Source organism: Seriola aureovittata, chromosome 9 (genome assembly GCF_021018895.1).
Source record: "Seriola aureovittata isolate HTS-2021-v1 ecotype China chromosome 9, ASM2101889v1, whole genome shotgun sequence".
Lineage (NCBI taxonomy): Eukaryota > Metazoa > Chordata > Actinopteri > Carangiformes > Carangidae > Seriola > Seriola aureovittata.
Genome location: NC_079372.1, coordinates 4,780,500 through 4,808,202, shown reverse-complemented (window position 1 = coordinate 4,808,202; position 27,703 = coordinate 4,780,500). Strand labels below are relative to the sequence as shown.

At 40.2% G+C, this 27,703-nt stretch overlaps 2 protein-coding genes across 3 annotated transcripts; both read right to left on the bottom strand.

Moving 5' to 3' along the window:
• Positions 1-1,135: 1,135 nt before the first annotated feature.
• On the bottom strand, positions 1,136-17,900 carry atf7a (activating transcription factor 7a). Of its 2 annotated transcripts, XM_056385388.1 has the most exons (12): positions 17,860-17,900; positions 12,545-12,616; positions 9,185-9,281; positions 8,842-8,954; positions 8,234-8,398; positions 7,809-7,957; positions 7,240-7,333; positions 7,014-7,133; positions 5,805-5,954; positions 5,325-5,513; positions 4,779-4,884; positions 1,136-4,196 (listed from the first exon to the last, which is right to left on the bottom strand). In XM_056385388.1, the coding sequence occupies exons 2-12, from the start codon at positions 12,590-12,592 to the stop codon at positions 3,964-3,966; spliced, it is 1,464 nt and encodes a 487-aa protein (XP_056241363.1). In that variant the 5' UTR covers positions 12,593-12,616; positions 17,860-17,900; the 3' UTR covers positions 1,136-3,963. The 2 variants fall into 2 exon arrangements, with proteins under 2 accessions (XP_056241363.1, XP_056241362.1); XM_056385387.1 differs by lacking the exon at positions 17,860-17,900 and having other exon boundaries at positions 12,545-12,870.
• Positions 17,901-20,737: 2,837 nt separating this feature from the next.
• Positions 20,738-26,563, bottom strand: asb8 (ankyrin repeat and SOCS box containing 8). The gene is made up of 4 exons (XM_056385738.1): positions 26,428-26,563; positions 25,025-25,201; positions 24,828-24,932; positions 20,738-22,830 (listed from the first exon to the last, which is right to left on the bottom strand). Exons 2-4 carry the CDS (start codon positions 25,151-25,153, stop codon positions 22,195-22,197), a joined length of 870 nt encoding a protein of 289 aa, XP_056241713.1. The 5' UTR covers positions 25,154-25,201; positions 26,428-26,563; the 3' UTR covers positions 20,738-22,194.
• Between the last annotated feature and the right edge of the window lie 1,140 nt (positions 26,564-27,703).

Here is a 27,703-nt window from a genome sequence, read left to right as displayed (position 1 = left end):
AGTTAGTCTGTCCGCTGGTTGGTGGTTAGCGGGTAGTGTACACTGAGTTCTTTGCCAGCTGCGGCTGAAAATGACACTATGAAAGTGCAGAGAGTGAACCGAAAAGGTCCAACTACAGTCCGGACAGCTAAACAAACTGAGTATATTTCTAGTTTCTAGTAACTAGTATCAATTGATCAACTAATAATTGTTTCAATAATTGTTTAAGTGGGCTGCTAAGTACAGAGTATTTGATAGGTACCTAAAGGCAAAATGCCATATATACAATGCACAGTGTCAGAAGAATGGGGTAGAGGCCCCAAGATCATTTTTGATCCAGGGCCCCATAAAAAAAGCTTAAGTATAACTTCAGAAAACAACTCTGAGTAAGTTACTTATGGGTCACCTTCAAAAGGCCAATGTGGCATCTTGACTGTAACCATTATAAAAAATAAATATACAATTCCTGCTACTCCCTCTGCAATTAAATGCTGCTTACAAAAAGTTATGATCATGAAACATGGACACTGTCTTACAAGGAAAACAAGCTTCAGACGTGGACGTAACGGTATAATTGTAGGCTACTGTGTCAGTCTTGCCTTTCCAAAAGTACTTGAGTGCTCAAAACACATGAACTTAAAATCAGCGCTGTAGCAAGGATTCTTCTCCTCAACACCCCCCTCAGCTCCTCAGAAACTTCACAGGAAGTCCTCAAAATCATCTGTTTATGTGTGTTTTTCATATTTTGTCAAGTTCAGTGTTGAATCATATCTTCTGTTTATGTTATTTCCCAAGACCAGGGTTAAAATGCTGTTTCAAATTCTTCCTCCACACTACCTGGAATAAAATAGATACTGAAACATTGCTACATGCCACAAAGTCCCACATGAACACAGAGGGTATGACGTCAGTGTCCTCAATAACAGCTTACAATAAAGTTGAAGAATTTCAGAATTTACTTAAAAGGACATGAACCAATGATTCATTAGAAGAACCAGAATCACAAGACTGAGGAGACTGAGGTTACAACTAAAAACAAAGCAGTGCAGTGTCCTTACATACTGTATATTCTGTCATATTCAAATACACTGCCTTTCATACCACATTTTACCACGTAAGATTACAGAAAACATATTTTGTCATTGTGAATCTAAGATGAAATTTAAACAAAACCATTTAATACTCATTAAGATGTAGTTTCTTTAATTAAAACTGCAGCACTGTAAGTGTTCATAGTATTCCACTTGGACATGCATGGAAAAGTAAATATATTCATATAGTACAGATATGTACAGTACAAGGACAATTTTGAAATCATCAGTCCAACAATGGGAGTGTGAAAAACCATTAAAACACTATGTGCAACTTTCACATTGTTGCATTTTTCATCAAATTGCTCTTCTCATAACAATTCTAGGGAACATTAATATGCCAAAGACTGTGATGATGATTGTTATTTAACCAATTAAGTAAAAATAAGTTAGACAAGGACCATCGGAAGACGCAACCAAATTCTTCTTAAAAGATATGACAAAAGGGATAAAATCTCTTTTTGAAAAAGGACTAATGAAATTTTTCTGTAGAGCAAACAAACAAACGAAAAAAGAAATCCGTGTGTTAAAAGAAATTTGTTTCTATATTCATCAGTACAATCAGAAGCGTTATGACAAAAGTTGTATAGTGCTGAAATAGCACACAACAAAAGAAAACAAGAAATGACAGAAAAGGTGCCAATGACATGAATTACATGAAAATATGAAAGCTAAATATAGTTTGAATTTTCATTTCATATGAACAATCGTCTATAAGGGACTGCCAGCCAAATATAGCGCCAGCAACAGAGTACAACAAAATGCCGGGCTCGCCATTGGGACTGTAGGACAAGAGGTTCAGTCAAAGGTGAAAAGTATTAAGGTTGCTGAGCAAATTCCCATTTATGTATACAGTACAAATAAGAGAAAAATACCATTTAAAAAAAAAAGACCAATAGAACTGCAAAAACTTAAATGAACAGAAATACAAAGCAACAATAAACTTGCATTATTATTTTAGTGCATAAAGACATGCCCTTATGTTAATGGACAGATATCTTGTTTTTGAAATATCACATCTTGCAAATATATGATCAGACAAAAGAGGGACAAAAATATACAGGGACAAAAAAAAAAAAAGCTTGTTTAGGTGCTAATGTAAAAATATACTGATATCTGGGTAAAATATGTTTGTGGGATTTATGAGGAACTGGAACCATTCAGAAACAGTCACAAGACATCTGAACCTTTTCCTACGAGTGAAGTTGTCTTTGCTGTGTCCCTCCAGCAGATGACAGACAAGTGTTGTATCATTTCATGTCACCGAAGAGAGACGAATGGTTAATTTAACTCTTCATTTTAAATGCCTGGAGGAATCATCAACAAGTTATTAAATCTTTTTGTTCCTCATTGATTGTTTTTCTTGATGAAATGAACAAATTAAGACAAATATATTTTTCTAAGGCTCCATCAATTTTCACACGACCAAATCTGCGTGTTTTTAAGTGGGGATATCGGAGGCACCAATGTGATCTTAAGGCAAAACTACCAGAGATTGTGTGTGAGACTGTGTAAGTGCAAGTAACAAGCAGTGATATACTGTAGATTGTGTCACTGTGACCTCTGAATCACAAAATAACAGTCCGGCTATTGACTGCCTGCCCCAGAACTAGTACCAGGTGGTCTTTGGAGATTCAGAGATCTGATGTGTTGTCATTATGGCTTAGTTTAGGTTTGGTAAAAAGCAGAGACACTAAGGGGTTCATCGCACTTCCAATGAGCAGCAAGGATGTGCAACCATCCTGAGAAGTGTGAAAACAACAGTTACAGAGAAACATAGTCACTAGAATAGTTTCGGATAAAATGGAAAAGGCATCCACTTACAAACCAATAAACACCAAAACCGCCTCTTTTAGAGGAAACGTTGAGAAGGAGAGGAGAGGTTAAATTCCCTTCAGGTTAGAAAATAATATTGCTCAAAAAAAATGATTTTAGGATACTACACTGTCTTGGACAATCCAATGTATTTTGGTTCTGTGGACTAATCTTGGAGGATGTGCCAATTAATTAAAAAAATATAGCTGCACATACTGTATCAAGAACATAACACCCTAATAGAAAAAGTCACATGCTAACAATCTAAATATTAATGTATCAGATCAGGAGTAGGCAAACTGCTATGTTCTGATGTACATAAATATATACACACAGAGCCAATCACACACACAGTTTATAAATTTTATCATAAAGGGGTGTAAATGAGGTAAGTTTTGGGTCCATGTTGAGATCACTTTGAGGTGGAACCATTTACAAAAGGTTTATGTGAATATTTGAGATCTAAGTCACTGACGTCTAGACAACTACTGCATCTTTGGAGCCGAGGGTGTGTAGGGACCTATGCTATGACGGTATTTGAGGGTTTGTGTATGGCTGAAAAGTTGAGGAGCACAAGGCACTATTCCCTGCTGAAAACAGTGTAAAGTCCTGTATGTTGTTTGGTATCTGATTTGATCAAGAATGTTTATGCAACACCCGTGTGTTTCAAACTGTGCACGTGTGTGGTACGTGTCCACGTGGGAAGTTCATTACGGCAGTACACTCAGAGCGATGCAGTCCTACAGTCCAGTGAAGAGTCATTTTGACTGAGGGTGAGGAGAGATAGAGGGAAATGGGCGGGTGGGAGTGGGGGGGGAGTCCAGCCCCTGTAGTCTATGGCAAAGGTAACAGGAAGCTCTCTCAAAAGTCTCAGTCCATTCCCAGAAGGCTGCTGCTGAGCTCCAGGCCACAGCATGATGGCTCCACAGGAGGGTCAGAGAGAGCAGAGGAGAAACAGGGGAGCAGAGGAGGAGATATTTGGACTTCTAGACTGGGGAAACTGGGAGGGAGGGGGGTGTCCGCTGCTCTTTTTTGCCCTCAGTGGTGAGCCAAGTCTTGGCCGTGGTGGCATTGCTCATCATCTGGCAGCAGATTGAGACTGTGCAGCCATGATAATGTGAGAGGGTCCACTCTCAGCCCTCTGCTGCTGGCCCATTCCTGCCAGCACAGACATAGCCATGGCCTCTGCTGCTGCCCTTGAGCTCAGGCCATTCTGCCCTGCAGAGGGGCTGGGCGCCAAAGAGCTGTGCTGGATCACCGGGGCAGGAGAACCTGTCGGCTCTGAGGTGTCTTTCATGCTCTCCTCTGCAGCTACGCAAAAAAAAAGAAACAAATCGAGTACAAATTTATACTTTGATAGCTAACACATTTAACTTTTTAACTTGAATACACTCCATAACTTCCACACTTATGTTTGTTGTTTAGCAGTTAAATTGAGACTGCTGAAGTGAATTTAATCACAGTGCAAAAAGAGTTCTGTCCTGAATAATTCTGAGTGAGAAAACAAACAATAAAAGTACAGGAAACTCAAATTCATGAATTTGTAGCTAAACAGGTGGTAATTACTACTTACAGAAATTTCATGAATTGCAGTAAAAATGTAAATGCTGTTCCTTTATCCTGGTCCAGATGCTGGGTTTTAAACCAAACGAACTAATAAACAGTTTATTACAGGAAGTAAAATGGAGGTTTAGTTGTTGGAATATTGTGAAACTCAGCAATGGGTGAGTTTTTACTAAGAAATTGTGAAATGGCAGTGACATATATGTGTTGTCTTGGCTTTAATTACATCCACCTGAAACACCCGAGAAAAATCAGAGGTCGTTATGTAATGTTTTCTGTAACTTTAAATACAATCAGGCGAGTACCATGGCATAATTGCGCAGGACTCACCTAAGTAGGCAGTCTTCTTCTGTAGGGTGGTAACAGGACAGTCCTTGTGGGCCAGCAGCAGCTGCTTCAAATGAGCCACCTCGTTCCGCAACAAAGACACTTCATTCTGAGAGGATGGAAAATCAGGCCAATCAAATTACATATTATAGTTAGACATACAGTGAACCCCAAAGAAAGATTATTGTCGATGCTGGTCAAATAATTCAAAAAAGTCAGTCCTTTCATACCCCTTTCCCCCTAATGTAATGTCATTGTTGTTTTCTGGCTAAGAATTGCTCTAAAGAGAGTGGGCATATGGTGTTAAAATTATCTGTAAGCCTAAATAATATAATGAGGATGTGAGATAACTTGTTATGTATTCCAGAGTTTCATCTCATGTAAAATTACCCAATATTCCCTCAAATTGATTTTTGCCTATCTGAAATACACCTGAAACTTTGATTGTTGAAAGCCTGTCAAGTGGGCACAGTGTGACTATGCACACACTAACAAAGGCATCCCACAGGCCACATTTCATCTCCGCACACCCACTCCAGGCCCACTCACCGACAGTGAGACGTTCAGGGTGCTGAGCTCCTCGGCCTTCTTCTCTAGGGAACTGACCCACAGTTTGCGTTTCTGTCTGCAACGCGACGCCGCAGCCCGATTCCTCTCAAGGAAACGCTGCCTTCGCTCATCTGGGTCATCGTCTGCTGTCCGCCGCCGACGCCCACCTGTAGGCTGTGCTGGAGATACCTAGAGGGGGGAACAGGGTGAGAAGGAAACCGACAGATGGGAGGGGAGCGGAAGCAAGAGGAGAAAGAAAAGGGAAGTTTGAGTCATAGTTTCATCATTTTAGTCAGAACACATCACAGTCATCTCACGACAAGAAGTACAACCCTCATTTTCTGTAACTACAACAGGTGGTATGCCATATATTAAACAAGCTTTATCTCAGTTACTTTTGGGTATTTCTTAAATTTTCCAATGTTTAAATCACACTGGTGTGTTACAGTTAAGGCTTCGACTACAGACAACACAGTGTACCTGAGGTTGTGCAGGTGATGGAGCATCTGGCTGTTGGACAAGCAGCTGGCTCTGCTCTGCCCTCTGAGGCACCATGGGGCTGCTGCCCATAGCCATGACCCCCATACTCTGTCCTGATGGGCTCTGCTGGGACAGCGCAGCCTTTAGACGCTTAAGGAGAACAACGATATGACCAATATCATTAAAAAGCACAGGCACCAGAATATACAGCCCAAATCAACAGTATAAACAGTGTAATGTCAGTATAAAGGAAAAGACTATACAGCACTGTAAAGGCAAAGAAAGCACTGACACCACAGGTCAGATTCAATGACAATAGCACTTTTTTTTGTGTATTGTACTCCATGTTAACCCATCGACTCATTTAAAGTTTCAGCCAAGTGAGCTTGGCCTATAACTTGGTTACTAATCTTAAATACAGCCGCAAGTCAGTTGTTAATCACACTTACGCAGCAGATGCATCATGTCATGAAGATAATTTATTTTTAGTGACGAATATTTGTGCTTTGAAATTCTGCTGCTGACAGACTGCTCTGTACGCATGAGATAAATCTATTTGACTGTTTTCTGCTACATCGCTGATGTTTTCATGATGAAATCTAATCCAGTGCCAGGTTGTCCCACCCCTTCCCTCAGGACAAGCCTGGATTCTCTGAGGAATGACTTTAAAAAGGTGCTGTAGCTCTACAGAGATCCTTGCACATGTTGACTTGACAGCATCAAACAGTTTCCAGCTTGTTTTCAGCAGCACATTCATGTGACATCCTGTTCTATCTCAACCCTTCTGTACTGGGTTCAGCTTTGCATGTTCCTGGAATAATTTTCGGATGATGTTGCTTGATGTTGACGATGTTGCTTTGTGATATGGAGCATTAGCTGGATGTCAACAATGACTTGAAAAGTTATACAACTGGTAAACAGCACCACCAATGATAAAGTGGATACTTTGTGTATGTTGTATTACAATAAACAATGACCACACTCACTCACTTCATCTGGGATCCTTGTATAGAGATCTGTGTACACTCTGTAGTGTCATAAATTCAGTACAAATTGTTATTGCGGTGTAAGAGTTAAATAAACAAGTAACTGCAGAAAAAAGTCATATGATGAACAAACTAAGTCAGTGCAGAGGAAAGCCGGAGGGTGAAGATGGAGACAAAAAGAACAGATAAAGAGATAAAAATAGAGAGCTAATCTAGTGCTGACCATCTTGGCCTCTGAGTGGATGCTGTAGCCAGAGGGGGAGTTAGAGCCGCTGCTGCTGCCTCCCAGAGGAGGACCAGGGATCCCAGGAATGTTGGGTACCATGCACAAGGGTCGAGCCAGCTGGAGACCAGATACAATACACAAATACACATCTATTAACGACTTGAACCAACTTCTTAGCTATAAAATTGAAATACAACATATTAGGACTTTTGGTTTGCCTCACATTAATGACAGAGGGAATCTGTACGGGACCAGGGAGCAAAGGCACTGCCTGACCAGAAGGAAGCATCATCATGGGGTAATGGCTGGTTGGCGAACTAGACAGACAGACAGACAGACAGAAGAGGGACAGGAACAGGAAGTTCAGTCATGTTTGCAGAAAAGGTTCTGTAACATTTCAAATAGCACCATTTAGGAGAACGAATCCACTTCAACTCCACAACATTCATACTTCCAAATCGTGCAGACAAAAACTGCACAAATGCACAGAAATTCATTTCATATTTAAGTCAAAGTCAAGAGGTTTTTGAGAGACCCAGCATGTGTCAGTTTAATGATAGGAAAATGTTTAAAATATGCACAGAACAAACATATTTCAGTTTGTGCACCCACAGAGAACATGATGACTTATAACCATCATATAGGTTCACCAGTGTTGTGACCAACAGATCAATAATATACAAGTGATACTGTCATACAGTGTTTTTAAGACTTCTTAATGGAAATTTCAGGAGGCAGATCATGGTTAAAAAGATCAGCAGAAGTCAGGAGAAGGATGTTGATAGAGCTCACCCCAGAGTACGATTGGAGGGTGGTGCCTGTGTGATGACAGACGTCGGTGACGGCATGGTGGGCTGAAGGGCATCAAAGCCCAAGTGCAGTGGGAGGGAGCCTGGACGCACAATAGTCGGTGTGGGGGCTGAACTCCTGGGGGGGGTGTCCTAGGAGATTAGTGGTGTGGGAAGTTATGTTTAACAGTTGAAACACATGTTACAGTCATTCTCAATAAAAAAAATAGAACTGTGCTTTTTGACATGTCAGGAAACACATCTCTATGAAAAAAGATGATATGATTCACTTCCTTAAGATGTATTTATGTAATACAGCAAAAGTCATCATGACATGTATAATTAAACACACTCTTTCTAAATCACTGAAGGTCCCACCCTCTTCTTTATAAAATCATACAACTGCCTGTACTCCCATTTCTGACCTACCTTTCCTTTAACCAGAAGCTCCGTGCTGCTGTCTGACTGTCCAGAGATAGATTCTGGGCTGCCTGGGGGTGAGGAGTCGACCTCTACAGGTGCCTCCTCTTTCACCTTCATGTCTGATGGCGTCTGTAGGCTCATGTCCAAAGCCACAGAGTTGGCAGCAGGGAGCTGAGTAGGACAGATACAGTGAGAGAAAGATAAAGAGAGTTCACAGTACTTATCAAAGATAAGATTCTCATAGACTACAGTACGTTAAAAAGAGGAAGTGGGTATTTATCACACAAACCAAACAACCACAGCATCAGTTTATGAAACACTATTTTAACTGCAATAAAACACGATGCAACTAGAAATAAAATCATCCAAATAAACTGTTGCAATAGTTAGTTTAAACTGTGATGATACACAGACAAAGTGCACAAGGCGGGAATTTCTACAAGCAATAATTTCTGACTACATCAACACCTAAGTTAAGAAAGAAGGAAGTAAAAAATAATTTTTCACTTCATGGGAGTCTTTGCAGAAAATTTCCTTGGTTCCTGTACACAGTAATGCGTGCAGTCATACACACACACACTCAGACAAAATCATCCACCCCAAGCTGGTCTTACAGAGTTCTTGGCCCTCTTTTCATCATCGTCTTGCTCGAAGGAGCTGGCCAGCTCGTTGAACAGACCAACCTCCTCGCAGTTCTTTAGGAAGCGGGTGGGAGTAGGTGTCTGGTCTGTCAAATGGGAATGAACAGAGATAACTATAAGTAACACTTTCACACTTAGTTCACACTTAGCTTTGAATATAGAAACCCGTGTCATAAATGTGCCTTTGGAGCTGCTTTTTTTGAGATTGTACTAATAGTGTTGACGCTGAGGTATGCTTCACAGTCTTCATCTGAATGCCAGGGGAGGATATGTAACTAAGGGGAAGCTGAGCGTTTGTCTTGTAGACAAACAGTACCTGCAATTATGACAGAGTCGGTCCTGGGTGGTCCAAATTTCAGTGTCATCTCATGCTTGTGTTTGTGTACAGCCAAGTGGTCCTCATTGGTAAACCGCTGGAACAAGTGAGCAAGAAGATAAGAGGAAAGATAAGTACGTTATATGAATTATCCTGGAGGTAACTGTCTATTTGTTCCTGGTGACCTAAAGAAGCAGCCTCTAGTGCCTTAACCCAGATATCATATTGCAATAATCACAGACAGATAATCTCTTGGAGATGTATCCCAACGCATGTGGCCTATACCATATACATTGTGTGAACAAACCACAAAGAAAACTGTATCTGTGGTGTACAATGTCTTGGAAGCCGTGTATGGGCCCATTATCGCTGCAGGATAAGGGCTCAAATATCCTCAAACCAACTAGAATTATCTAGAAAAAGAAAAAGGGCTTGTATGTATTATGTATGTATGTTGTATGGATGAGACCTGAAATAATTTTAGCAGCAGAGAAATGTAGGGAATGATCAGTGGTTTAAAATGTCAATAAAATGATGAACTGTAAAAACTGAATAGCATTGAAAACACCAAATGAGCTGAAACATCAAAACAGGTGCTGCAAATGCAAGTGTAATGTGCTTCTACAGAAGAAAGCTCATTGTTGTCAAGCTAGTCAGTGTGTAAAACATTCAGACGCTGTTAACTGTGTCTCGGTAAAGCTCTATACTGGAGTACATTCTGTTGCCTAATATCAGGTGGAAGCCACAGTGGAAACTACAGGAGGTCTGGCAAAGAGCACCCGTAGCCATCCTCTCCTCTGAGACACGGCACTTTTTCTTCTTTGGAGAAGTGGCGAGGTGAATCAGTCAGAGACGTAGGTGGAATAATCCTGGCTCTGGCACCAGCCTATTCACCATTCGCTGCAGCCTATTTTAGGGCGCCGCGTTGCAGTTGCGAGTTCAGTCGTGAGAGTGAAGTGGAAACACAGTCAAGTGTCATGGGACTTATTTTTAGCCCGACCAGGCAGCATCACCAATACAACTATATGTCTCTTTCCTCTGAACAAGGTGGCTGGGTCTTGTGGAGAAAACTATCTCCAGCTAATCTCCCTGTATGAGATACTGGCAGCTAGGATTACGTTGCCCCACACGGTAAATACTGGGCATCATGTAATAGGGGGCTGCTGTTGTTGTTGTTGTTTTTGTTGTTGTTGTTGTTGTTGTTGTTAACTTGGTAAAAGGAAAACCCTGAGCGAAGCCAGGAGTCAATCATACTTGTTCTATTATGGGCATGATTCAGACTTTCCTGGTAGACAACTGTTGCTTGTAAAGGGCAGCAGTAAAAAAGCATTTGGACACGAGGTACTTGTAACATAAAGGATGTTCCATATCTAAATATACACAAATAATCATCTTCAAAGATGACTTAATTAAAAGCAAGAAAACATTCCTAAATCAGTCTAGACTTAAGACCACAGCACAAAGTATTGAAAACTGTGAAGCACCGAAGGTTTGTAAGCAAACACCTGGTCAGTTTTGTTTGTTAATTCCTTGATCAGACAGTTCTTGATTTAAATCAAGAATTTGCCAATTTTAGACTGCGTTTTATTTAGGTACATTTCTGGCAGCTTGTGTTCAAACAACAGTTAAAACTGTACTGATCAATAGTTTTGATAACCAATGCATCAAAATGTCTGTGTGTAATGTGAATGGGATATGATGACTGCCTATCACTTGACTGTGCAGCTTCCCTCGGCTCTGTGCAGAGTTTTGTGTCTTTCATTGTTTTGGTTTTCTGGCCAACAACTTTAGTGTTTCGGTTCAGTCCAGCTGCTCTCAACAACCCCCCGATTCCAGCTTTTTTCAGTAAATAAAATCTGATACATCCACTGTACGCAGTACGCACTGCCCACAACCAAACAGCAGACACACAAAGTTAGTGACTAACGCTCGCTCGTAAATATAATGGGGCACTGAGCAGCTTGAGCAGATATTTCCCTCAGGAGTTGGCAGAGACCAAAACAGAGCTAAAAGAGAGGAAATATATGAAAATACTTGAGAGTTTTGTTTGAACTTTATTCTGCTGCCCTCCAGTGTAACGTCTAATGTGGCTTTAACATCTGGGGTTGTATTGTAAATTTTTTTTTTTTTATAAACATGTTTATTTTGCTCAAAGTAAGGTGGTGTTGTGAAAACAGACCCAAACATCTAGCACGATCACACCATACTACAATCCCAGACCTGTTTATACAACGGTTTGACACTCAAACAAAGCTGGTGAGAGTGCCACAAATGTAGACCAGCACTGTCATCAATCGTCACTTTGCCTTGAAAAGCTTCCATGTGATTCTGTTGCTTTAACTGTCTTTAACTAAATTAATAATGATGTCTACGAATGAAATATGCAGAGTATTTACAGCACAGAAACATGTCAAAGGAAAGTTAAAATGTCTTTTTCTATCAGGGAAGGCGTCCCATGGCATCCATAATGTTCTGAGAAGAACACAACCAAACAAATCATCATTTATTTATCCAACACACGCATGTTTAACTGCTTTACATGGCTGCTGTTCAAACCGCAAACCACGTGTACAGTTCACTTCTGATCAGAGAATAGAAGTTGGCTTATGAATCACAAATGTTTCTTAACCACATAAACACTTTCTTCCTCCAGAACCCAAGAGAGATAATCCATCTCTCTCTCTCTCTAAGGATATCACACCCAACTGGACACAGCAGCAGACAGCTAATTGAGCACAACATTAGACATGATGTTTCTTGTGTTGGATAATCATGAGTCCTGGAGCACCCGTCTTTTAATTCGCTGTGTTATCAGGCCAAGCCCCGACAACACACCACGTTACTGGCATGTGAGCGCACTATTGGCACTCAGCTGAGTCACTGCCGTGGCTCAAACCTGTGTCTGCAGGCGCTTCAAGTCAACAGTGACAGGTTGAAACAATAACTGTGCTCTGATTACTCACTGGAGCTTCCAGTGAGTCACAGTTAAAGGAGACAGCATTGTCTCCCAAGACAGCATGCTAACTACAATGCTATCGGTGCGATGATCATTAAGAGTACTGTGTAAATCACACCTAGTTAGGTCATTCTGGCAATGACAATAAGTGTTTTGGCAGACCGGAAGTCTCTTAAGGGTCAACATGTTCTCATTGTATTTACAGGAAGCTTTATTGTACAATATAAATACTATACGTAAATAAAGTATCATGTAAAGTATAATATCTTTGTTCTTTTGAAGGAAAATACATTCAATCATAAGTACTTACAGTCAACTGTAGAGTACTTACACAAAGGCAAATACCCGACAGCACACACACATGCACACACCTGAACCCCAGGACAAGGAGGGAGAAGACTTACCTGCCCACAGCCAGGAGCATTGCACACAAAAGGTCGATCGTCCCCCATTTTTGCAAAGAGCTTGCAATGTAACTGTGGGAGAGGAGAAGAGGAGAACATTGCTGCAGCTTTTCTTGATTTGTGAACTGGAAAATCCTGAAAACAACAAAACAGGGATGCTGTGGCTTGTAGTCTTTAGTCTGAGCAGGAAGCCGAACGCTATTTAAAAATAACCCTGGCAAAAAGGAAAACACGCACAGAGGCGGCGAGACGAAGTTTCCCTGGTGATACTTCCTTCACACAGGGGGGCTTCAGGTTGGCCAATGAGGAGCCGCTTACAAGAAAGGACGACAGCTACCATTTACAAAGACATCTCCCTCTCCTTCTCCCTCTGTCTCATTTTCCTTCACTTCCAATCCCTCCCTCTCTCATTACCACTCCCTCCTCTCACCTCTCCAGCACCTCCCAACCTCTTCCCTTGTACCCCCCATTCAGTCTCTCTCTCAGCTGTTTCTCTCTCTGCACCATCTCTTTACACTCTCATGTGAATCCACAGCACAAATATCTTGAAATGGGCACACTGACACTGACCTGATACTGTACCTCACTTGTACTCGTTGTCCTGGTCAATTCTTTAACAGATAATGTTATGATACTTTTGCCACGACCAGTGGTGTTTTCATACAATAATGTAACGTCAGAGTGGGTGACACTTTGAGCTGACAGAAAAATTATGGGCAATTATTACTCGATAATTGATAATGAATTCATCGTTAAAGAATCTGCATCTTTCATGCAAAAATAGGAAAATATGCAGATTTCCTGTTTCTACGTCATATTCAGCGAAATATATTCTGGCTTTGAACAAAACAAGATTGTCATTTTGTAGACTAAAATGATTAATCAATAATGACAATAAAAGTTAGCTGCAGCTCTAGTGACATGTACTCTGACAAAAAAAAAATTATATATAGACCAGTTAAATATGGTACCACTTTACTGAAGCTTGAGACAACTTTAAACTACTATTATGATATTTTAATTACAAAAATTCAAATTGTATGTTGTGTCATCATTATGTAAGTATTATTTAAGTATATCCCTGACATCTACCTTTGCTGTCTGCTTGCTGAGGTGAATTCAAATAAAAAATATTATGGTTATTGCCCAGAGACAGTATGATCTAAAATCTGACTTCTGATGTTTGTAGTGATTAACAACTAATTATGTACAGTTTCAGAGTCTGCACATCCAGAGTGGACTTCACACTAACTGGTTGGTTGGAGTTCTGGTTAGATATGATTGGCTGTTGTTGTTTATTCGCAGGATGTTATTGGCGTGCTATTAACAAAGCATAAGGATAGGCACATAAGAATAGCACTGTTGGACATTTGAATGTACTGGAAACATTTCTAAGGCTTTCCACAGGACTACAAACCAAATACTGGATACCTCTCTTCCTCAGTACATGCTATTGTCAAGAGTTAAATATGCACATGCTTCTGTTTGGTTTCCCCTTCTGTTGTGCCTGGAGCTGAAGTGACATAAACTAAAGCTGTGTGAGGCTTACTGCTTCTATCAGCTGTCTCCACAGAGGAGAATAACTGCTCACAAACCCCCCCCCGCCTCAGCCCCATCCCCAACCCCAACTCCACTAAACCACCCCACCCTGCACTGCTCTGCACAGCTGAACAACTCTCCATGTGAAGACAAACTGGGAAGTTTACAAAAATAACTTGGTCATTAATTTTAAATCAGTGAATTGGAGGGGTGGCAATGGCGATGGCGATGGCGATGGCGATGGCGATGGCAATGGCAATGGCGACAAACGAGGGATGTTAATGTTTTAGCACTAGTCTCAGCTGGCCCAAAGTGACGTCTGGCAGCTATTACACAATGCTGTCCCACTGACAGTACAGCAACTACCAACATGCATCAAGGACCTTGCTATGTATACAAGTACAAATCTTTCAATAAATAAAAGCCACTGATTTCTGCAATATTCAGTAGGACTCAGCCAAAACGCATGAGCAGGGATAGCGGCTGACCTTAATGATTTCATACTAGCCCTTTGTAAAGCTTGTGCAATCATGTTAATTTAAAAAAGCTGCTGATGCTTCAACTAACTTACAGCTTCCACAAACTGCAGAGCAATTTCAGTTTAACATGTTTACTATTGTAATATTACTGAGCAAATTAATCTCTGTTGTACCAACTACATGGGTTGAGCATGTAGCCTAACATTATCGAGTGGGACAGATTATTCATTATGTTGGCGAGGCATAAATGTCTGAAAGTTTTCCCAATGTTGAAGTCAGTACATTTTCCTCCTTCCTCCCTCCGTTTCTCCCTCCGCCGAGGACAGCTGCCCCTGAGCCAACACATGATTACTGAAGCCTTGCGCTGGAATACAACGCTCTCCCATGACGCCTGGCCTGTAACAGGCCTAACCGTTGTGTCCCTCAGCTCTATGTCTTTATGAGGAACGAGGCCTGCATCGTGTTTGCGAGCAAAAGCCCCGTCCCTCTCTGCACGGATCAAAAGGCCGATGTGGCAGAGCAGTCTGATTTCTTGCAGACCTCCCATGCTCTGGAGAAAGACAACAGATCAGTGCCAGGACCCTCACAAAGTGCTTCCAACCCATTGAGTCTATTTGGGCTGAGATGTGTCTGCAAACAAGATACAACGTCTAGCTCGTTATACCGAGGGTGTGGACTGTGTGGGGAAATGTACACATCTGGTGTGAGGAGTGGGAACAGATTTCAGAGTTTACATCTTACTAAAGACATGCTAGACATTAACTTGGCTGGCAGGCACCAACATAAAATGTGGGATTTGATCTTGTGGGAAGTCCACCATAAATTCCAGATGACAGGGGTGGAAAATATTATTTGTTTTCATAGCTGCCCCAACAAATATCTTAACCTGATTAAGACAGATGTGTCGAGGTCTTTTCTTTAGAATCTATTTCTCAGTTTTGTGGTGAGACAATCTACCTTGAAGGACATCTTCAAAAACTGCAACTCTGTCCAAAAGGACAGGATACTCTTAATTTGCTAATCTGATTGTCAGATATGTCTCACTGAGAATAGACTCCAAGAGTAATTAATGAGTTGACAGTGTTAAGTTTTACAGCACACTGTAAAATGCTCTTCTTCATTCAGACCTCAACTCTGTGAGAGACAATAAATCAGTCTGCTAGTTACATTAGTCCTGATGAACGTCACTGATATTCATTACAGGCATGGATATCAAGTCCACCTATTTTCGCCTCCTTTCATCCAAGGTGACATGGAAGCACTCAAAGTGCCCTAATTCCTGTCCCTCTCATTGAGCTGCTGCCAAAGTCCCACCATTAACTTGGATTTCTCCGACTCAGCAGGTGTAGAGGAACGAGTCCCAGCTATAATCAGCCTCAGCCATCCAGTGTTTGATGCAGCCTGCTAGGAAACTGACTAAACAAACTGTATTAATAGCTCATGCTGCAGCCATGACTCTGGAATCTGAGGCTTGAATTGCCAGAGGGTAGGGGAGACCCCACAAAAAGAAAAAAAAGTAAAGGAGGGGGACGGAGACAGTGAAATAGTGAAAGAAAGAAAGAAAGAAAGAAAGAAAGAAAGAAAGAAAGATGCAGTCAGCAATTGGTTGAGTCAAGGATCAGGGTATTTGCTGGATCACAGGTGAGGTCTTTAGGCAAGGCTTTAGAGACCACAGATCTATGCTGCAGCTGGGTGTGTGCAATAGCTAATATGTATTTATGTAAGCAAAGTGAACATGAGATTTGGTAAATGGAACAAATGAAATCCTATATCCATGTCTGCATAACTAACAAGGCCTAAAAGCTAAACCCATGCCAAGCCAGCAGACAATGCAGGACAATACAGGATGGACCCAAGGCACTTTTCTAAAATTAAATCAAAAACACTGTGCTGATGTGATTCCCGGTGGGCAACTTTTACAAGCACTTGCCGTGAGGTACTGGTTCTATAACTAGACATTCAAAAGAAAAATACCATGTCATTCGATGTTTTGCTTTTCAACTAAAGTAGAGCCAGTGCAGCCTCAACCTGGTGCTAAATCACCAAGTCTATACACTTAATGCTCAACAGCATTATCAGTCCAATATTGAATTTACAAACCAAAATAAAAATATACAGACTTTAAATCACTGACATCACTAACTGTGATTCATATACATATATACGGTATATGTGTGTGTGTGTGTGTGTGTGCGTGCAAGATTAAATTATTCACCATGTAAGTAATGTGATGACATTTAAGTTGCAGTCAAATGCATGTCATTAGTGTGGGTCAAAATGTTTGGTTGGACTAAACAGACTGCAGTTTTCTCTGGTGTAACAGTTCTCTATGTGATGGAATGAAGTATAACTCTGCCAAAAACATGACCTACATTCCTAACGAAGGTGTTGACATGCATGGGGATGCGGATCCTGGGGCGTTCAGCAGCTCGAATTGCAATACTATGGATATCATTATTACTTGAGACTTTGAATTCTTTTGAGGCTCTCCTTGCAGATCCAATTTATCATCGCATAATATTCTACCGCCAAAAAACAGAGAGGCAAATATTTTCCCTGAGGTTTCAGACATGTAAAAAAAAAAGGTCAGTGTCACACTGAAATCCCAAAGTCCTGCAAACTTTAGTTCCTTCTTCCAGACAACGTTGACTGGCTTGAAAAAGTTGGTCTTTCTTAGCCTCCATTACCCTCTGGCTATGTACGGGCACACTTAGCCCTGCCTTTTCCCGTAACAAGACCGCCTTTTCTTTTCAGCAATTGGCTATAAGCACGCCAGTCAACTGCATCTAATGCATGCAATGCTTTAGACCCTGTCAATAACATCGACTGGTTGGATCTTATTGGTTACAAACCTGAAATCAACTTTTTGTATCCACGCAAAACTAATGGCTAGCTGGCGTGGCTAGCGTTAACAACAGGCCGAATGCACGTTCAAAGTGAGTAATAACAGCGCTACTACCAGTCTCTGCGATGACAGCGAACACACATTAACACAAATCTAATTACCCCCGAGGTGAACTGGCGTATTTTAAATACATTACGGACTACCACAATCAGAAAAGTAGAAAAAAGCTAGCAGTTGGTTGGTTAGCGGACTGACACTTGAGTGCAAATCGAGACACTGGGTCCGAATGAAGCGCAGTAGCTGCCACAACAGTTTTGACAATTAAATAGACGCGTAGTTTTAGCAACAACAAACACTGAAAACTGTCGCAGAGGGTGCTACGTTGTCATAGTTTAGTGCAGTCGACATATCTATGGAGAATTTCAAGGGTAATAAAGTGTTTACAAACTCACCCTTGCGCCCCTCTCTCTGGCTCCCCTCTCCTCTCTCTTGGAATTTGACACTCCCCTCGGCGACGTCGAATTATCGCGAGAGTTGACAACGGTTAGGGCTAGACGTTTAAAATATGGCCTAGACATTGAGAGCAGGCACTCTTGATTTCGGACGAAAATTTAACGACTTTCTTTCGTTTCTGATATTTTCAAATTGAGAAGATTGGAGCTACAGGGAAATACTAACCTCGACCAATCCAGGCTGTGGATAAAAACACACCAGTTGTATCCACTCAGCGTTTGGCAGACATGTTAAAATTTATGATTGGTCTGTTGCTATCAAAATATGTAACTCTATCTCAGTGGAGAAGCACAAAAGTGTGGGCCTTGCATATATGCAACCCCGGTGTGTGCCCTTCCCCTTTTTCATACATGCACTGTCACAGCTGTACAAGTAGGCAAGTAAACATCTCATTAGAGTCATCAGCAATAACAGATTTTAAAAAGTCTTTTTACAACATTACAGAACATTGCACTATGTATCAGTGGCCACTTCAGCCGGGCCATAACATATATCTTTAGCAAGTTTATAATGTTCAGTTTTTGTTGAAATTGTCAGAAATAGAATAATGTATATGGATTATAATTATTGATGCATTACATCACTTTAATGTGTGCATCTAGTGGACCTAATTTGAATTAAATATTGTCAGTAGCTTGTAAATAGTAATTTATTTATTGATTAAATTCCATATCATTATTTTAATATATGCAAAGTAACTAAAGCTGCCAAATAAATATGGCAGGGTTAAATGTACACTATTTGCCTGTGAAATGTAGTTGAGTGGAAGCATTCAGTAGCAGAACATACACCTAAAACTACTCAAAAGTGCCTAGGAATTGCATTTAAGAACAATCCACACAGAATAAGAAAATGTTGTCAGTGATGTAGATAATGTGTATTTATATTGATCTTTTTTCTTCAGAGGCTCATTAGAAGCTGAAGTTGTCATTTAAAACTTTAAAAAGTACTCTCAAACAGGATCCACATAGAATCAGTGTGACATTTCTTAAAAGTGATTGTCCATGCATGTTGTTTTGTTATATTATAGGACATAAGTAATTAAAAAAATTATATATATGTTTGTTTTGGAGCTTATTGTCTTTTAAGTTATATCTATTATTATTATGTAGAGTTATTTTGTCTTTTTCAACTTACAGTAAGTGGTTAAAATCATATTTAGTGTCCTTCCTCTTAAAATCCCTGTTCGAACTGCTGTTGCATGAAATGTCCCAGTTCACGTGATAAAAGTAGCCTGTTGAAACTACTGTATGAACATATGAACGCAGAAAATAAAGGCGGCGTCTTCCCCTCATGCTTTGTTTTTTGTTTCCTTCCTGATATTCTCACCCTATTCTCTCTCCTTGGAAGTGAACGTCCTGACTGTGGAGGCACATGGCAGCATCGTGTACAAACACTATAGGCAAAAATATACAACATACATTCATGAACATGTGATCATGCCAATTTTATGTTTGAAAATGCATAACTCATTAAAGATGAACAAGCTGATGTAATCCACTGCGATTATTACTTCTACAAATATACAAATTGCACTGAACGCCTCATCTCAGATGCTATCGTAAAAGCCAACTCATGTGAATTCAGAGACAAAGCTAGAGAGACCCCCAATGGATGATTTGAGAACTGAATGTGCTTAAGTTAGCTTTGGTGAGCTTTTAAGAGATGGAAAGGGGCTGTTGGCCCTGGAAGATTTAGTTCACCCCTGTTTCCACAAAGTAAATACATCTTTCACATTATCAAAAGACACTGAACTAGTTTAATTTTCACTGTCATGTATGTAGTCTCTGAAATTGGGCACGACTCACATGACCATTTTAAATTGCACATCTGTATCTCAGTGTACTTTAGACCCTGATGAAAACTCTTTGAGTCGAGGTGTATTTTTTTCTGATTTATCCATGATTGAATAAGAGGTTTTTAACTTACAATAAGAGTGCCTTGGATTTCCTTTAGACTTCCAACCAATACCAAGAACTTTCCTCAAAAAGTAAGATTGTTTCTTATTTTCACAGCTCTAGCTAACAGTTCTGACTGTATATTATGTACAGTATATACATATCTATTATGTGGTTTCTCATATTTGAGCTCCTCTGGGCCTCTCATTGTAATGACAGTGATTCTGTCTAATGAGTGCAGTAAAACTGTAATTACACAGACACTGAGAGATCACAGCTGCATTCAGTCCTGACCGCTAATGAAGTTTCACACAGTTTAACTGCAGTCTAGCCTTTCCTTCACTAGGTTACTATACATGCCGATGTAAAAATTTTAGACCTAGGAGTTACGTAGACATCCAAACATTGCCAATATGTCCCTTACAGATGCATGTCAGCTTCTAATCCCAAACAATTGAGCCTGGACTATTTGTTTGGTAATCAAAAGAGGGAGGCTCAATCACATGTATTTAAGTTGTTGGTATTAGGCCTTTCTCGTGGAAGACATGTTGACATGTCACAGAAGAAAAGCACAGGGGTAAATGATAAAATGAATCATGGCTGAATTCCATTTAGCTGCTGCAGTTTCTGGCTCCTGGTACTGTGCATGCTGCCTCACTGTCACTGGCTCACTGGAATATAACAGAGCCATTGTTAATTACCGATACTGTCTGCTGTGAAAAAGGTCTATGCAAATAAAACCATAACGAGTCCGGCCAATAACATGAATGTGACACAGTAGGGTTACACAGACTAACCCTACTACAGCTGAGTCTTTAAAGTAAAAGCACCTACTCATGATTTGATAAATGTATTCTGTAAGTTAAACAACTTATGATTTCACACCTTTTGTAAATAATAATGGCGAGAGAAAAATGAATGGAATATAAAGGCTTTTTTTTTTACTTTCATTAGGTTGACAAAGAAAAAAAGCACTTTTGCAGGTGCACACAAGACATGATCTAAGGGGTTCATTTTTATACATCTGCAGAACAAGCAAACAAAATCAAACACAGAAATGGTAAGAGTTCAGACAAATACCATAACAAACTTAAATACATTTTGCAAGCATATTTAGTGACTCTTTTCAAGGACAAAAACTTAGTAATCATGCCAGTTCATGGTTCTAACATTTAAACATTTAATTTAAAATAATCTTTAAACATATGCTGCAAAATGTTGGACCTGTGAGCACCCTTGAAAACCCAAACTTCTGCAAGTTAAGACTGGAAACACACATTGTAAAAAAAACAAAAAACATTTTATTCCTCCTTGGCAACTGTAACTGCACCCTTTATTAAAACAAAGCCCAAATAAATATTAAATCACATATGATAGCAGGCATGTTGATGTCACTTTCATGAGCGATGAACATGATGGAGGCAGGATAAATGTGCCATCACATTTTGTGAAACCTATCTGTGAGTCCAATGATATTCTGAAACTTTTTTGTTGCCTCTATATGACAAATAAAACTATTTTTTTATGTTCTGGTCAAAGTGTGTTTAATTTTTTTTCCCCTTAATAAAATGCAGCAGTGTTGAATTGTACGGTGGTAAAATGACTGCTCCGTGAGTTCATTGGGACGTCACTCAGAGAAAGATGGCCACCCCAACTATCAGACAAACTGCTTGACATTTGCTCCTCATCACTACTTCAGGAACTGCATACTCTGACTGAATTACTGCGCAGCCTGCATTATTCCACATTAGCCCTCATTCATAAACTTAAACTCTGAAATCTGAATCTAGTCTTTAAATCTAATCTTACAATGAGCTTGTCCTTATTTTACCACCAAATTCAGTATTTAACAAGATTTTCCTCATCCTCTGTGACAAACAATAATAGCATTTTTTCATTATATTCAAGTTTTAAAATTTAACATTCAATACCTATTGTGAATTTTGCACACAAAATGAATAAGCCTACAAAGATAGCTTCCTGTAAGTAAAGTCCTATGATGAAGCCCAATATCATAGGAATTAACCTGATGTTATAGTTTTTTTCTGTACTCCATATAAAGTGGGGTAAGAAAATGTTGTTGCACCGAGACTTTTAACAAGCCAGTAGTTATACAACATGAAGATAATGCATTGGTGGAGGGTTGCTCTTACAGCTGAAACTGATCAAATGTATCAATCTGCACTTAAATAACTGCCCGTTTAGAAGATGTGCACTAGATAATTAAAAGAAACATGGTTGGTTTTGTTCAGCTCTCCCAGTGCATGAATCTGTATTGATTTGCAAGAACGATAATAAACGAGGGCCACTGTCAGACACTATCCTACAATTCATGGGAGACACTTCCCTGCCAATACATGCAGTGTGATGAGCACCTCAGTCTCTCAGCAGTAGATAGTCTTTGATAGTCTCTGGTAAAGGAAGCTCTTTTACAGCAGTGGGGAGGAACTGCACTCCGAGACTCTGCCGGACAGCACAGCGTGCCAGAGAGCGCAGCGTGGGAGCCTGAGCCACCATGTTGGTCAGCCTTGCCAGAAGCTGGGGATCTTTATTCAGCTCCCTGGGAAGGGTGCCGTCAGCCCGTCGGATCTCAAATCGCCCTGCTGCCCGGCACAGCAGCTCAAGGCACTCCTCCTCCTGTTCAGTGCCCAGGCCCCGGGCCAACAGAGCCACTAGTCGGGAGATAGGGGTCTGGCCCTTCAGGTTGGTCACATGGACCTGGGCTCCATAGTCTAATAGCACTTTGACACTCTCCAAGTTGCCTTTCATTGCTGCCCAACTCAAAGGAGTGTCATTGTTGTAGTCCCGGGCATTGGGACAGGCCCCGCTCTCTAGCAGGGCCCTCACACACTCTGGGTTATCTTTGAAGGCGGCCCAGTGAAGTGGAGTGTCCTTGTTGCCATCCAGGGCATTTGGCTGGGCCCCATACTCCAAGAGTAGCTCCACGCAGCTCTCATCCTTCTCCGCTGCATAGTGCAGTGCTGTGCGGTTGTATCCATCCAAAGCATTCACCTGTTAAGTAAAGTCAATATATTAAGCAGTCATATGCTAAGGAGTTGACAACACTTTTTAACCGCACATATACAACGACTACCGCAAAGTGGTAGGTCTTGGGCACACAGACTGTGTGGGCGTCTCCAAGAGCTCCACTTATTTTGGTTCATATACTGTATGTGCAACAGCACAAAGTGTGAAGGTTCTGGGAGAAGTGGTATATAGATCTAATTGTGTGGCAATCGGGCACCAAGATACTACACAAACTGGCAAAGCCTGATTCAAGGTCAGACAGTCCAAGCAGTTAGCACTGTTTGTGCTAATCATTGAGCTGATCATTGATCTGATTATTGAGCTGACCATTGCCCTGATCACTGCACCGTCATGAGCTCTTACAATTGAAGGGTTGGTTCACCCAAATTACAAAGAACACTTTCAGAGGAACTCCTTTCTACCAAAGATATAATCCCCATTAAAACTGTTCACATGGATTATCTGAAGTAACAGCGACACTGTTTCTGGAAAAACTTTTACCTAATTTTTCAACACGGTGAGAACCTCACACTCAATTCCATTCATGTCCTTACTATTTGAGTGTAGGTGGAAATCTCAAAGATGGATATCTCCAATTCTGGACATGTTTAACCAGATCTATCTGTAAGGCTGTATGTCATTAGTGGTAACGGAGAACTGTTTTTCTAATTTGGTTAAACTGACCCAAAAAAGGCTTTACTCGTAGTTTTGGACATTTTCACCCAGTAACTACGAAAAACATATTTTATATTACTGCCAGCTATCAATATCAAACACCACTAGTATTATTAAGATTAATGAGTGCAATTTCCTACCTTTCAGGCAGCCACTGGTTTTGTCTCATGACAGCACAGAACTATACTCAGCGTGCAGAGATGGATGATTCCTTCAGCGAGCATCATGCTCAGCTTTACTTTTATCTGCAGCTGCATTGTAACTTAGGTTATGAACAAAGACTGTTTTAAAAACACTATTTAACTGGTGTGTTTTAAGTACTAAATGGAAACGTCATCATCTAACACTTGAGAAATGGGAGTCAAATGCCAACCTTTAAATACAAAACCTGTTAAATTGTCATTATCTAATTTCAATTCCATGTTTCATTTTCTAACAACACAGCTTTGCATCAAATTTTATGGCAACCCACTACTACATTTTAGATTTGATTCTTGAACACACCAACAGGAAGAATTTTAAAGACTGCTCTTGCTCACACCTGAATTACCTGACAAAGATAACATATCTTTGGCAAAAATAAAACTGGCCATCATTTTCAGCCGGGCCCATTAAAATGCTCACATGGCCGATTAAACAAAAAAATGTATGCAGACACCAAAGACAGAGACAGGAATCCTAGTTAATGTGGCTGTGGAACAATGTTGGAGCTACCCCCTGCATCCCCGGCATCAATTTCACCATTCCATGAGCAGACGTCAATGCTGGATGTAACTGGATGTAACTACATTACCAGAGAGAAACGGTAAGACTTAAACTCCTAGCTTTCAAAGCTCAATGTAGTTAATTTTTGCCACTCTTAATAGCATATACAATGTTTGCTGTCTATATAATTACATTTACTGCAGTAAGTGAGAAAATGCAAATGAAGATAGTGATTCGTGAGTTTGCTGCTTAGGCTGTTCTCTGTCAAGTGCACTAAAACTTCATCTATTTTTCATTTTTCTATTTTTTTTACAAGTTTACCTGTGGACATTTAAGTTAAATATTTTTTAATTTAAAATAAGTGCACTGCAGACAGAGTGCAGATCTATTTGCAGACAATGCAAACAACAGTGTTCAATAAATGTTAATTTACGTTCAGCAATTTTGTGTCTAATTTGGTATTGTTATTAAATTCTTGTTTTCTTTCAGAGTCAAAAAAAAAAACGAAAAAGATATCAGCTCTAAATATCTGCATCAGCCATTGAAAAACCCATATCGGTCAATCATTAGTTCAGTGTATGCAGGAGTCATCTGTGACATACCTCTGCCCCCTTTTCCAACAGCAGCTCCACACAGTCGGCATCAGCGACCATACATGCACAGTGCAGGGGTTTAAGTGTGCCATGCATCCGGTTCACATCAGCTCCCTTAGACATGGGGATAATGATGTCAATATAACTGTTGACAGTGGGAGATTTTATTCATGTAAAGTAGAACTGGAAGATGAGCAGATGCCTACCTTACGAATGAGATCCTCCACATTGTCGTGTGGGAATGAGCGGATGGCTGCGATGGTGCGGATGAGCCGCTCAGACAAGGAGTATTTACTTTGAATGCTTTGCATGATGTACCACATAGTAGAGCTCATGTGTAACAGAGGACCATGGCACCCGGGCAGGGGTGACACTACGGCACACTGAAATACAAACTGGAGTTAAAAACTGTAAGACACAATGGAGATTCATCAGCATTCAGAAAAAATTACCAGAATAAAATGAATCAAAAGGCAAATTAAATGAAATGAATAAAAGGCCCCTAGGGTACTTTTAGTTATTCTGGGTAATTAGAACTCTTCATAGGTAGTGGTTAGGGTGTGTGTGTTGCCGGACTATTATTATTATTATTATTATTATTATTATTATTATTATTACTTGTTGCTTTAACACAGAAATGCACTCATAGCATAGTGCGGTGCTCCAAAGTAATTGGCTTTATCAATGCTTATATAAATATGCACATAGAAACCTTTTTAAATTCATGTCAAATTAACTGACACATACTGTAAGTGGCACATAATCAATTTTAATGCGACAAAGGATATTGAATATTGAGAGTCCAGAATTAAATGACTATATATTAAAGTTTATTACAAATATAACTATGTTTAAAGTACACATAATATGAGTGGGGAAGAATCATGATTTCGAGTGTACTTGTTGATGTTAAGATCAAAATTTCACGTCAATACGTTAATGTATGATGACAATCATGAATAACGGTTTAGTAGATTAAAGCAAATTAACCATTTTCCAGTGTTTTCATCACAAACATGTTGGACTGATGAAATATTGTCAGGACACTAAGATCGGACCATGCTGTCCACATAATGCATGCTTGTACTGTCGTTTATTTGAGACCAGATGCCCAATGTTGTTCTGCTGCTGCTACTTACTTCGAGTCGCCCAAGAACTGACTGTCAGCAAAATTACAGCCATGTAAATACCTGAACGTAAACATGACTGACACTGACAGCTAATGTTAGCTCGCTTGAAAAGGACATGCTCCACAACAAAAGAAAAGAAAACACGGTATGCAACAATGATACACACTTAAAATCATGGGACTGTTTTTAAAAAACAAATTAAAGTTAATATACAAATCACAAATGCTACTTGGCCAACAAGCAGACGCTGACATTATGGTTTAGAGGAAAAAAATGATCCCCGGCTATATTTTCACCAGCTGCTAGCACCAAGCTAGTTAGCTAGCGAGCTAACGTTAGCGTTGATTTGCAATGGACAATCGACACTCGTAGGAGGAAGAAAATCAAATGACATCCATTTTCAAATATTTGTGAGCACTCTTTGAAATGCTCTTCGCATCCACCACCGATAAATGACCGATGCTAATAGGATAACGTACCGTTTTCGGTCCACGGTCTGAAGGTCTGACAGGTTGCCGTACTGACTGTTTGCTTCTCGTTTTGACATAAACAGCCAACAACGTCACCGCTGCGGCCACGCCCTCCTCCTCCTCCTCTTCAAGCCCCTGTTTCTCAGTATTTAAACGCAACTGAACTAACAGTCGCTTTAAACCTCGACAACTTCAATTGACTTCATGTTTTGTGTCAGTACCGGCTGTTACGGTGTCTGACTGGAAGGTATGTCTTTGCCAAGTGTACTCATTTCCCCAATATAGGCAGGTAACGTAATGGCAGCACCACAGGCATCCACTACATACCACGGATGCCTTCAGATCATGTCCATGTAAAGAACGGTCGGCTCCGCGAGAGACAAGTGGCTTAACAAATCAACTGAAGACTGACGGGTGAGGCAGAGACAGACCCCGGTGGACACAACCAAGCCAAACGACCCCCAAACAGACAGTCATATAATAGTATTAATAATAATAGTTTCCTATTCCGTCTGGGACTGCGGACACTTGGCTTTGACAGCCAATAATACAAGGGAAACAGGTTGCGGTGGGGCCCGTTATATATTGAATATTAGTCTAGGGATTTAAGACTTATTACTGATTATTACCTTTTCATTATATTTCAGATTAACCTATTCATAATTTAGTCCACAAAACATTTTTGTGAAAACGGCCATCAAAAGCTCCCGGAACAACGGGATCACTGGTTTCTTTAAACGAAGCTTTGTCTTCTTGGTACCCCTCATCCGTTTGTATGTTTACAACTTGTGATCAGTTCAACCAAAGAGTGATAACTCATACATTTAATTTGAATGTTTAAAGGACGCAAGTAACAATTATTTTTATAATTGGGTATTATTTAGTCCACAGAATATCAGACACGTCCCTAGTGCCCAACTATCATCGTCGAAACGATCGATTTGTCAAAGAAAGTCCAAACGATGTTAAATTTACAGGAATACATTACACATTAAAAAGAAGCCAGTTAGAAACCAGTGTTTTTTTCCTTGATAAATGGCCTAAACGATTACTGTCATCTTGAACACATTCACATCCAGACCTTCATTATCCATTTGCGTCCTGACATTGGCAGTTATTTGAATCATTAGGTATTATGACCCAGACGCCATTTTCATTTTTCATTTTTTAATCAATTAGAGCTGAAACAAGCAGTTGATTGATTGATGTCTCAATTTAAAGAAAAAAAAAAATACATAAATTGGAACTGGTAATATATCAATTTGTCAGATCCTCGGGAGCCTTC

Bases quoted from the DNA above. Each gene is read 5' to 3' on its own strand.
- atf7a (XM_056385387.1), bottom strand. From the start codon at position 12,643: ATGTTCTCCTCTTCTCCTCTCCCACAGTTACATTGCAAGCTCTTTGCA. The intron at 9,282-12,544 runs GTAAGTCTTCTC...CACTTGTTCCAG, and splicing joins ATGCTCCTGGCTGTGGGCAG to CGGTTTACCAATGAGGACCA. The intron at 7,334-7,808 runs GTGAGCTCTATC...CTGTCTGTCTAG, and splicing joins CCCTCCAATCGTACTCTGGG to TTCGCCAACCAGCCATTACC.
- asb8 (XM_056385738.1), bottom strand. From the start codon at position 25,153: ATGAGCTCTACTATGTGGTACATCATGCAAAGCATTCAAAGTAAATAC. The intron at 24,933-25,024 runs GTAGGCATCTGC...CCCATGTCTAAG, and splicing joins TGGAGGATCTCATTCGTAAG to GGAGCTGATGTGAACCGGAT. The intron at 22,831-24,827 runs GTATGTCACAGA...TTTACTTAACAG, and splicing joins TGTTGGAAAAGGGGGCAGAG to GTGAATGCTTTGGATGGATA.